General features: G+C 39.8%; 1 protein-coding gene across 15 annotated transcripts in view; it reads right to left on the bottom strand.

Moving 5' to 3' along the window:
* Positions 1 to 13743, bottom strand: part of LOC139467890 (rap guanine nucleotide exchange factor 6-like) — a 172936-nt gene that overhangs the window by 27025 nt on the left and 132168 nt on the right. For 14 of the 15 annotated variants that reach the window (XM_071249434.1, XM_071249423.1, XM_071249424.1 and 11 more), the window contains 3 exons: positions 9389 to 9464; positions 5282 to 5416; positions 13 to 246 (listed from right to left, as the gene is read on the bottom strand). In XM_071249434.1, coding sequence (XP_071105535.1) covers positions 13 to 246; positions 5282 to 5416; positions 9389 to 9464 — 445 coding nt within the window. Of the gene's footprint in view, positions 1 to 12; positions 247 to 5281; positions 5417 to 6081; positions 6357 to 9388; positions 9465 to 13743 lie in introns of those variants that run through there. The other variant, XM_071249431.1, reaches the window with a different exon arrangement.

Here is a 13743-nt window from a genome sequence, read left to right on the forward strand (position 1 = left end):
GTTTACACCTACCTCAGTCGATTCGGCATATCCTTCCTCCTCATCCGAGTCCACAAGGCTCTCCTGCAGCCCACTGTAGTCCATCTCGGCTGCATCCTGGTCATCAATCGATGACTGCATCATGTCGGAACCAGAATATGCACTGGAAGTGTCGCTGGCTCGCGAACTGCGTTTGTAGAACTGCTCATTCCGGGGGTACTGCTCCATCCTGTACATGGCATTGGGCACTTGCAGGTCTCCAGCCAACTGAAACACAGACAGCAACATATACTACTGCAACACAGACAGCAACATTACCACCTGCAACACAGACAGCAACATTTCCACCTGCAACACAGACAGCAACATTACCACCTGCAACACAGACAGCAACATTACCACCTGCAACACAGACAGCAACATTTCCCTTGCAACACAGACAGCAACATTTCCCTTGCAACACAGACAGCAACATTACCACCTGCAACACAGACAGCAACATTACCACCTGCAACACAGACAGCAACATTTCCCTTGCAACACAGACAGCAACATTTACCACTGCAACACAGACAGCAACATTTACTACTGCAACACAGACAGCAACATTTACCACTGCAACACAGACAGCAACATTTCCCTTGCAACACAGACAGCAACATTTACCACTGCGACACAGACAGCAACATTTCCCTTGCAACACAAACAGCAACATTACCACCTGCGACACAGACAGCAACATTTCCATTCGTCACAGACAGCAACATTTCCCTTGCAACACAGACAGCAACATTTATCATTGCAACACAGACAGCAACATTTCCATTGCAACACAGACAGCAACATTTACTACTGCAACACAGACAGCAACATTTCCCTTGCAACACAGACAGCAACATTTACCACTACAACACAGACAGCAACATTTCCCTTGCAACACAGACAGCAACATTTACCACTGTAAGACAGACAGCAACATTTCCCTTGCAACACAGACAGCAACATTTACCACTGCAACACAGACAGCAACATTTCCCTTGCAACACAGACAGCAACATTTCCCTTGCAACACAGACAGCAACATTTACCACTGCAACACAGTCAGCAACATTTACTACTGCAACACAGACAGCAACATTTACTACTGCAACACAGACAGCAACATTTCCCTTGCAACACAGACAGCAACATTTACCACTGCAACACAGGCAGTTATGACATATGTTTCCATTTTTTGTCAACTAAGGTTCATTTCAAGGTGTCAAAAGCAGTAATATGAATGTGGTGGCTGTAAGTAACGGTGAGTTGGTAGAGCGGACCTTATGGAACAGGGCAAACGGAAGTTGTGAAATTAATGTAAATATTTTTGAATGAAAGTTTGATTAAAATTAATAAAATAGATTATGTAGATCATAAACATAAGTCCAGATATACAATTAAACACTTTTTATTACCGATGGTGTAGCGACAGGATAAACTTGAGTAATTCAATACGGGCATGTTGATCTTCTATTTCCAATGACAGATCACGACGAAACAGTTTCAAGTTGGGGGTCCAGCTTATCTACCGCACATAACATTTTGATAGGACCAAATTAATACCTCGGCTAATCTACAGTCATATATGGTAAACCTTTCGGCCATTTAGCCTGTGTCAATGTATAGTTTTTCATCTTTGTCGGAAACACAGAATCACAACTTCCTTGACTGGCTCAGCTATGTAAGTAGTCTGTTTTATTACATTCAATTGTTGCAGCCTGATTATCACAGTACACAAGTGTGAGTTTAGAAACAGGATGTGATCACTGGTTGACTCAAACATGGCGTAACCTAAGTCCACCCACTTTCACACTTCCTTTCCCTGTAATACAATCACAACAAAGCTTGCACTATTGACATAGTAAAAGTTGATTGTGTTCCACTTCCAAATCCCAGACATCAACATTGCATAACAAGGGCATGTCTTCTTGACGTGGTTTCATCTAAAGGCAGATAAATTAGCATCATGAAAAATTCATGCACGTTTCGATAAATTTACAGATTCTTACAAGAGGCACTCCCCAGAATTATCATTGACTAAGTTCTCATTTCCTCTTCCTGGTGTTAGGTCAACGTTTCTAACAATCTTATCATTTAATAAAATTGCAACAGATATTTCTGCTTTTGAAATTGTTCAGAATTTATTTTTCATACGACTGAATAATGTTTTAGAAACAATACAACAGGGAAACTGACTGTTATATTATTAGATTCGATATTATCAGATAACATTTCAATTCCTGAAACCATTTCAAACAAACAGAGTACGTTACTCCTATTTTTATATTCAGTAACAGTGTCTATATGCTTACATCCACTTGGTTCCTATATCAGGATGTTAGAAAAGATTCATGGTATATCATCACACAATGGTTGTTTCCGGACATGCTGACATTTTACATTGTATAACAGTATTTTAGTTATATCTTTCATGTCACAATCAACTTATATCCTGTAGAACATGTCACAATCAACTCATACCACGTACATGTCACAATCAACTCATCCCACGTACATGTCACAATCAACTCATCCCCTGTACATGTCACAATCAACTCATACCACGTACATGTCACAATCAACTCATACCACGTACATGTCACACTCAACTCATGCCACATACATGTCACACTCAACTCATCCCACGTACATGTCACAATCAACTCATCCCACATACATGTCACAATCAACTCATCCCATATACATGCCACAATCAATTCATCCCACGTACATGTCACAATCAACTCATCCCACGTACATGTCACAATCAACTCATACCACGTACATGTCACAATCAACTCATACCACGTACATGTCACAATCAACTCATACCACGTACATGTCACAATCAACTCATACCACGTACATGTCACAATCAACTCATACCACTTACGTCACACTCAATTCATCCCACGTACATGTCACACTCAATTCATCCCACATACGTCACAATCAACTCATCCCACGTACATGTCACAATCAACTCATCCCACGTACATGTCACAATCAACTCATCCCATGTACATGTCACAATCAACTCATACCACGTACATGTCACAATCAATTCATCCCACGTACATGTCACACTCAACTCATCCCACGTACATGTCACACTCAACTCATCCCACGTACATGTCACACTCAACTCATCCCACGTACATGTCACAATCAACTCATACCACTTACATGTCACAATCAACTCATCCCACGTACATGTCACAATCAACTCATCCCACGTACATGTCACACTCAACTCATCCCATATACATGTCACACTAACTCATCCCACGTACATGTCACACTCAACTCATCCCACGTACATGTCACACTCAACTCATCCCACATACATGTCACACTCAACTCATCCCACATACATGTCACAATCAACTCATCCCATGTACATGTCACACTCAACTCATCCCACGTACATGTCACACTCAACTCATCCCACGTACATGTCACACTCAACTCATCCCACATACATGTCACACTAACCCATCCCACGTACATGTCACACTCAACTCATCCCACATACATGTCACAATCAACTCATCCCACGTACATGTCACAATCAACTCATCCCACGTACATGTCACACTCAACTCATCCCACATACATGTCACACTAACTCATCCCACGTACATGTCACACTCAACTCATCCCACATACATGTCACAATCAACTCATCCCACGTACATGTCACAATCAACTCATCCCACGTACATGTCACAATCAACTCATCCCACATACATGTCACACTCAATTCATCCCATGTGTATAACTCAGTCTAATTGTAAACTCAATGCACCAGGCCAGACAGTGAACAGTGGCATGGTAATGCACACTAACACACCCAAATAGATCCATGATACTGTCAGGAAAATCAATATGCGAATACACATTTTCTACAATTTTGTCTGAGTAGCTTACATTATTATGGAGTATGATGAAGAGTCTGTTGGATCAGACAATGGAAGTGGATCGACGGCAAGATTTTGTTTGTTTGTTGTTTAACACTCAAGTCAGCACTTATAATTCCAACTATATCACAGCAGTCTGTATATAATTCAGTGTGGACAAGACAAACATGTGCCTGATATTATAAGCAACATTCCACACAACTGGAGTACGGTAACATTTCAATCCACAAGCTATTTTAATATATTAGACATACCCAGAAAACCTAATATGAAGACACAGAAAATGTTCTTGGCCACATTACAGCCGCAGTTAGTTTAAGTGACATTATTCACAAGATGTAAATTTAGAGATACCCCATGAAGATCGGAGTTAGAACTGATCTTCAGCAACCCATGATTGTTTAAGAGGCAGTGAAAGAAACTAACAGTATTAGTCCACTGGTCCTTATAATGATAACATATAGCAAACCACTTAAAAATGGCAAATTTCAACTAATCCTTATGATACCTTAACTTTTGGGTAGTTTGGCAAGGACTAAAAGACTAGTGACAATTTCTAACGCTGAGAGGTGACTAAAGGGATGGGGTGGTCAGGCTCGCTGACATGGTTGATGCATGTCATGGTATCTAATTGTGTAGGTCGGAGCTCATGATGTCAATCACTGGATTTTCTGGTCCAGAATTGATTATTTACAGACCGCCGTCACATACCCGGAATATTGCTGAGTGTGGCGTTAAACAACAAATAACCACGAGAGATATGACACAAAGGGTATAAAAAGAAGCTGACACTATCTTCTTGTCTAGTATATGAATTGCTAGTCTGTCCTACAGACCCTGAAACAATATATATTAAATACAGCCCATGCAAGTCCATAATGTTTGGCAAGTCTAGATTTCTGCAGAGAGTCTTTGGGCTCCTTTTTATAAAATTTGTATTAAGATAATTTAACAACTATTTTTTTTCTGTACGATATCTTCATTTCAGAGACTAGATGTTAGTCTAACGAAATACCAGTCCTGTCAGAAACATATCCTATGTTTCATATATCCTATACATATCCTAAGGTTCATACTATACATGCATGAACCATTCCAAGTCTATCCAAACTGACATGCAAAGGGACACATTGAGAGCAACTATTTTTTCCAGGTACAAAAGAATAGAAATTCATAGCAAGCAATTTATCCAGGAATGTTGAAATGGTGCTTGTGAAAGTCTTGTGAAATTTCTTGCCTCAAAGGCACAATAACAAATAAACAAACTTCAAAGCCGTTTTTTACCAAGACACACTTTGTAGGCTAACCTGGATGCCTCCAATGTTGACTGAAGAAATACCTACCTGTTCAATGCCACTGTCCATTGTTCGGATGCGGCTGTCTTGGTGGGGGTCTAGAGCTAAGAGTCTGTCCAAGCTAGCCGTGGGGCAGGGCAGGCGGTGCCCAGACTTCATCAACTGCACATCAGGGTAATCAATCTGAAAAGAAGGCAGTCAATTTCTTACACGGACTCCATGTCAACCAAGCGCACGACACTCCCCACCATGTTGCCACAGTCTTCATCTCTGTCTGGATCAGGTTTTGGAGAAGTCATATTAAATTTTCAATCTTTCTCTTCAGCATAAAACTTAATCTAATGGAGAATAAACCAAGACATTGATAACATGTTGACAATAATAAAAAAATGTCCATGAACAAATATTTCCATTTCACCCCTGTCATCCCATGTTGTGAGAGACAGAATAGGAGGAAGTGTTTACATGTGGCATTGGCTAACTGTGCTAACATACTAAACAATCCAGGACTGATTAATTAGTCATATCAACATGTACCACATGACGACAATCAAAATAGACATCAGAACAAATGTTTATGAGATTATTTAGGAAACATTAGTCATTAAAGCAGTGTTTTCTCATTTTCTCCCAATACTGCCCCTATGTCAGATGATGCCACCCTCTCCACTCCACATCATATAAACCCAACAAGGTTCTGTTGCTGCTCTATCCCCTTGCCTTTGACCACTTTGACTTAGTGATTAGGCCTGTACCATGTCTACCGTGTTCCATATCTCACACGTGCTTGTGAGGTTCAACAAAGCCACACAAACTTATCCAATGATATGTCTTAACGTTCTACTAACCTTCGACATCCTTCTTGCATAACGCAACATCTTTCAGAAAGCCAACACAAAGATAATCCAGGGTTTAATCCACAAGAAACAACTCCTCAAGAATAATCGAATTCCGAACACGGCATATTTTCCACCAAAGTGACCACAGATTTACCACATTCCACTACTGGACTCCGGTTTGTGACCAATATGTTAAATCCCCAATACAGGACTGAAACAATCGAGGCAACATTCGACAACACCAAGAGGATGTTAAACTAGGCTATTGTAAGTAGGCATCTAGGAGTGTGTGGCGACATGGACGAAGGAAGCAGCCCCCTGCCTACCAAGGAAGACTAGGATGAACTCACTACGAAGTCTATTTCATACAATTTGCCTGTTCTGGCCCACAACGGAACTAAGGGAAGTTAGTTCATCCATACACTGTCATTGTGTGGACTGAAACGGAACTGTGATGTCACAAAGTTTGAATGTGAAAATTAACGAAGTAAAATCTGACTATGAATAGCAAAAACAGATTTCTTAGAAATTCAATTGCATAACATCCAATCACAGCATATCAAGATACATAGCTGCTTCTGGGACATCCAAAGTGAGTGAGTGAGTGAGTGAGTGAGTGAGTGAGTGAGTGAGTGAGTGAGTGAGTGAGTGAGTGAGTGAGTGAGTGAGTGAGTGAGTGAGTGAGTGAGTGAGTGAGTGAGTGAGTGAGTGAGTGAGTGAGTGAGTGAGTGAGTATGGTTTTACGCTGCTTTTAGCAATATTTCAGCAATATCACGGCGGGGGACACCAGAAATGGGCTTCACACATTGTACCCATGTCGGGAATCGAACCCGGGTCTTTGGCGTGACGAGCGAACGCTTTAACCACTAGGCTACCTGACTGCCTGCACCATGACTGAGGAATACAAGTATGTTATGACAATAAAAACAATCTAGGTTGTACAAAAGCAAGTCTAGCTACGAGGGGTGTTCAACAAGTTTTGCAACTTAAGTATTTGTCTTTAAGTCTTTCCAAAGAAAGATGTGTAAGAAAATGTCTTTACGGGAAAATATTTTTTGGAACTATCATGATTGAGATAAAACAACACATGCTCTTATAGACAGAAAATATCTCACACCAAACTGAACCCTGAAAGATACACGAGTTAGAAACTATTGTCAAATATATAGTATATATCCATTTTTAAATATCCTGACCAGCATCAATTTGGAAACAAACAACCTTGGAAATTAGAGATTGAAAGCAACACAATCCAATCCAAAGATGTCAGCAAGATCTGTAAAAACACATCAAAAACTTTTTGGAGATTGCGAAGTAATTTTTTGTATAAATTTTCCATTCATATACTCCAGTTTTCAAATATTTATCTTAATACAAGGAACAGCAACTTCCATGTCTATGATGTGACAAGTTCAATCAGTAGGGCATAAACTGATCTCCTATAATCAAATGTCACTGAAGCAACAACATGCTGGTTACTAAAGAATGGATCTGCCAGAAAGAGGATCATCAAAATGTCAGGCGTAAATGTCAACTTCATTTTCATGTTTGTGTTTTTTTTAATCTGGCCTGGTGCCAGTTCTATATTGTTTGATGCAAGAATGTATAATGCAAGCTTTACTAATTCATACTAATTAGGCTGCAAAAACATGGCTCCAGTTGGAGACATTTGGGTAATGTATTTGTGAGTGAGTGAGTATTGTTTTATGCCACTTTTAACAATAATCCAGCAATATCACGGCGGGAGATATACCAGAAAATGGGCTTCACACATTGTACCCATGTGGGGAATGGAACCCAGGTCTTCGAGCAACCACTCTAACCACTAGGCTACCCTACTGCCCCTAGCGTATTAGCAAAGTCATCTTTCTATTCTAGCTAGTATCTAGCTAGTGCTCTGTCTGTCCCTCATGCAATCCATCCACTAAGACCATTTTGGTCATCAAATCCTCTGAAGCGAAATTTCCACAATGTTTCCAAGTCCTCGTTAGTGGTTTAACATGTATATAAGAACAGAGTAGGTCTTCTCCGTCCAGTTAATCAGAGCACTATAGGTAGTATGTTTTCCCTGAGGTATTATCTTGAAAATACATGGCAAAACCAGGGTCTATTTCAATCTCTAGAAATAACACTATTAACAGTATTTGGTCTCAACCCTGCCTCCTTCAATTGCATTGTCTAATGCTGCGGGCCATAAATCCTATATCGCCACATCAAATCAAGATCACGGCAGTCAGATCTCATTTATACCATGCAGTCAGATCTCATCAATAGCATGCACACATCCAAAAACACTTCTTGTTGTCTTGCCATCTACAGTTTGTAATTTCTGAAATCAAACCTTAGTCACTCCACAGTGTAAACCACCAGCTGAAGATATTATATATGTTAAATATGGTAAGTCTATTCAAAAGAATGGGATTGAAGATAGTCGTGCCACTGGGATTACTTTGTGGAAAATATCCTGATGTCACCTTCACAATATCTGACAAATTAAAAAATCCATTGGTTGTCTTTAGGCGAAGCTACCAAAAATCAAATGTTCAACACATTTGAATCTGACCTTTGGACAGGTGGGACCTTCACAGATGACAACACTGTACATACCACCTGGTGATTCACCTGGTAAAGGAGGAAGGATATACCAGGATACACTACACAGCAAGAGTTGAAAGCTATCAGCAGATTGACACACATATTAGGTGTAACTATATGATCATATATCCCCCACAGAACTGGGGGAACCAACCAAATGGTCTTATTAAGGTGGCACAACTTGCTTGCTTCTTGACTTATTGTCTTGTGATTCACTCATTTAAGTATTTGTCTCAGACAATCTATGCTTGTGCGATTACCTAGATCTGCTTTCACAACCTGCACTACACGCAACATCAAAAACTAACCTTTGCCATGGGATATGCTGAACTGATGTCTGACAGCTGTGTTCAACATCAAAACACTTATTCACTCAGTTAATCAATGTGATGTTTGTTTGTTCTTTTGTTTGATTGTTGTTTAACGCCACATTCAGCAATATTCCAGCTATATGACGGCAGTCTGTAAATAATCGAGTCTGGGGATCAGTTAGTCCAGTGATTGACATAATGAACATCAATCCACGCAACTGAGATACGATGACAGGCATCAACCAAGTCAGCGAGCCTGACCACCTGATCCCATTAGTCGCCTCTTATGACAAACATAGTCGCCTTTTACAGCAAGCATGGGTCGCTGAAGACCTGTTCTACCCCAGATCTCCACGGGTCCAATCAACATGTGATAAATACTGAAGAGAGTATGTACAACTTTTACTTACTGCTATCATCTCGGAAGGCTCGAGAGTGAGGCACTCGCTCGTCCGGCGGGCACATCCTTGTGTCCTCTTGCCAAAACTGCAACAAACAATGAAGCAATTAGCACAATTAACAAGCAGGCATAACAGAGAACAATAGTAGATGCATCACATTTCCACTCGAAACCCTGCAGTGTGTGTTCACTACACTATGTACTGTTATCAACAAGGAAGGGCTCCCAATGGGAAGGTATCACCACTGTGTCAGCTGTTCCAGAGAAATGTTAATTTATTGATACTACCTTTGAACAAGTCATGAATGAGTGCAAGAAGGACGAAGTTTACACCAAGTACACATTATCATGTAATGGGGCAAACATCTTAATCTGTTTATACAAACATATTGATAACTCTGTCCAAACCATAAAAAGTAGGGGAAAGTATTCAAAAACACTTGTTTATTTTTTTTTAGGTTAAGGTATAAATGCCATGAATGACCCAAATACAACTGTGGCTCTCCAGGTAATAGTTCGACAAATAAGTTAAAACACTGGTGCGAGTCAGTAAGTGGAGACAAAATTACTTGTCAATTAAGAAACAACAAAAATGATATGGCTGTTTGGGTTGTGATTGTACCAGTCCCAATTGGTGTATTGTTTATGATTGACATCATCAGTTGGCCTCGAAAGCTACGTATCAAATTTATCCCTGACTTTATCATCAAAGGTCAATTTCAGATAAACTACCATTATGTCACGTTTATCATTATCTAATCATGCACACACACTCATTTTCACAAAAAGTATTATCTGGTAGATCTATAAAAACAATCTTCCCAAACTGACTGATGAAAGCTATACAAATAAATAGTTTATTTCAAAACTATTTTCTGATTTCTGATTGTCCTGCAAAGCCAGATTTGTGTGTGTAAATCCTGATCTAACTTAAGCATAGTGACAACATACTGTTTTCTGACCCTTGCAATGCCCTAGGATTAACCTTCCTTAGCTTACTTCCGACTTCAAGTGCACGCCCACTGGGCAGGAAACAGACATCAGACAGTATAAAAATAGTATTTTACTGCAATAGTATCCCACAGTGGCCTGTATTCTAAGAATGCAGGAAAAGTGGGATTGATGTCATATATCGGATAAGATGATGCTAATCTTAAATGCAGGATCTTTAGATGTTACCATAAATAGCGATTTCAGCAATCAACACCAGGAATTTCAGTGCACTGTAGACAAGTAGTTCTTGATAATCCTTTCTAAGAAAACCCCATGAATAATATCAGATTTCAATTATTACACCCTATTCAAACATTTTCGACGCTAGTCTGAAAAACTTTCCATGCTTCGAACATGTTTAAGGAGCAGACATAATCTATTAAACATATCCAATTTCAGGAACCCAATTTCTAAACCTTAATTTTAATATTAAACTTGTTTAATAAAGCTCTCTTCAGCAATATGATCAGCGTTCTACAACAGGTAAACATGAACCGTTACGAGAGGTGAGAGCCAGTGGGTACTTGTGTGATTTTCCCACAGCAGCTGTCACTGAAATATTGTATGTAACAGATAAGACCAACAACCAACAATATAGGCAGCTACACCACGACTGTACACCCAACTTAAACTGGCAAACAAGTTAAACGCTTATTCAGCACTGAAACGGCTGAATGAACAATATTAAGTCCCCGGAGAAAAGCTGACAGTTTTATTCCCACGAGATACATCAAGCGGGAATCTGGTAGAGAACTCCGTTTTGTTGACCCGTAGCGTTCAGATTATGTGAAACATTTCCACATTTTGTATGCCAAAAATAACAAGACTCTAAAGAGATTAAGCTTGTTATTTCAAAATAGAATACAATATCTGCTTTCTTCAGTGGTTTATAAAAAATATTTTAGATATGAATTTCCTTCACCAAGTATGTCCTTCAACAAGGAATATACTTAAACCCACATCCATCATCAACATATACAGACAACATACACATATCATACATTGAAATGGTGTCACATCCTCAAAACCTCCACAGCTTCATCAAGGTACACATATCAGTCCTTTTTCAACATCGATCTTACCTCCCGAACAAGAATAAAGAATCGAACCACCCCAATCAAATCCACCCTGTCCAGTGTCCACCAACTCAGACTGTAAACACTTAAACCCTGGCCCCAATCAACAAAACCCCCTGTAGTTCCACACACTTGTTTGGTGTGTGATCCATATGTTACAAGATAGGTCAATGTTTGTGCTAGTTGGTCAAGCTATTACCACGCTTATTTGTCCCAGTCATGAGCTGTGGGCATGTGTTGATAAGGGCTAAACACACCTACAAGCACATCAAAGACCAAGAGTAGGGGGAGGTGAGGGGGATGGGGTGGGTGGAAGAGGAGCCGTCCCGCCTGATTAAACATCACTGGCCCTGGTTCTGATGTCCAGTCATGTGCTAATCACTATTGTGTAACGGTGGTAATAGCTATTGCGTCACAATAAAGTAACACTAGGCTGATCAGTGTCTGTGTTGACGACACAAATATGATGTCTACCAGGATAATTTGGCCTCAATAAACAGTTCTTAGGGCGACCTATCCCCATGGAGACTTGCAAAACACAAAACTTTCTGAAACTATAGAATCCACCAGGTATCTAATCACTGGAACGAGGTACTTGGGTACAACAAAGACATCCGTATTAACATGATTAAAACATCACTTACATATTTGACTTCTAAAATACTTTTTAATGCTCAAACTTCTTAAAACAAAGCCGCATTTCATGTAATTCAAGTTCAGAATGGAATATCTGCATCATTTGACACTAATTGATGCCTACCATCCTTAGGAGTAAGTAAAAACCCCTTTTGACATCATGCAGTTACTTATGAAAGTGACCAACCCCACTTGGGGCTTCAATCTGTCCTTGTGAAGTTCGTCTTTGTCTCCACATCTGCATACTCAAAATAACAAGAGAAATATCAAAACAGCAAGAACCACAAAAAGTCTTCAGCCTCAATCCATCAGTAGGCGGTGATTATGAAACATGTGGAAATTACTGACTCATCAAAACCAGAACAGCAACAGCATATGGGAAAGATGACATTTAAGACATAATGACATTGTAAACACCATCCAGAAAGGTGGGAAATCGATCTTTATCTTCACAATGTAATAACACCTTCCCGATCACAACCACTGCTTTCACTAATGTTTATTCTGGAAAACAACCACCAGAGATGGTCACTGCTGATTATTCCACCCAAACCTTTGAAATGATCAAATTATCTGTACATTCACGTTGCCGTGTAAAAGAACATGTAAGTAAAGAAGGGCTAGAGCACCCTATCATTATGGTGTGGGTTGCAAGCCAGCATTGTGTGAGCTCCTCCAAGAGCGTACCCTGCATGGGTCAATACCAGTCCCACCTGGCTATCTCGCTATCTGGGGGTAACTTGCCAACACCCTGGGGTTCAAACTGAGATTATCACTCACAACCTGGATCGTTTCTTGAAATGATATACCTAGATTTGATATGCCCCGATGTATATCTAGTAGGTAAGTGGGTTGGCTGACAATCAATAGGGGAGGGAGGACAAAGGTTACAAGTTCACAGGGTTCACTTTATCGACATTAATCAAATGAGCGACGAATTGGTCTTTATGGACATTCCAATGTAATTACAAGGCAGGATTAAACAAATTGTCAAGCATACAGAGTGAGAAAAACCTGTGATTATTTATATCCAGTGTTAGAAATTGGCACTAGTCCTGTAGTCCTTGCCAAACTGCCCAATAGTTAAGGCATCATAAGGACTAGTAGAAATTTGCCATTTTTAAGGGGTTTGCTGTATGTTATCATTATAAGGACGAGTGGACTGAAAATGTTAGTTTCTACAACTGATATTCACAAAGAAATTAGTTACAATTGTATGCTGTGGTGCAATTCAAGATGTGTCCTTCATAACATACACAGAGAAAGCAGATGGGTGATTTACCCAGTCTGAGAGTCTGATGCTGCTTTGAACAGCGCTTAAGTTATGTGATAGATTGTCTCCCAGTCTGTCAGCTCGAGGCGAGGGCAAAGCCCCAAGTGTCACATGTCAAGTTTGGTGAGTGGGTGAATGAGCCATCTTTTTATCTCTTTTTACAGTGCTCAAGCAAATCATAGCAAGGGACACAAAAGTCACTTTCACTGGATGTAATATATCAAACAAATGGTTTAAACACTTGGCTCCATCATGGTCTGTGATGATTTTAGAAGGTATCACTGATTAGAATAACATAAGTTGGAACATAAACTTAACATCAGTTTATAGTTTTTTGGCAAGCCATTTTTTTTTTATCTTTGAGTTGTCCTTTCAAGTAAACCATTG

This window comes from Haliotis cracherodii, unplaced genomic scaffold, assembly GCF_022045235.1.
Source record: "Haliotis cracherodii isolate W230 unplaced genomic scaffold, xgHalCrac1.p SCAF_2, whole genome shotgun sequence".
Lineage (NCBI taxonomy): Eukaryota > Metazoa > Mollusca > Gastropoda > Lepetellida > Haliotidae > Haliotis > Haliotis cracherodii.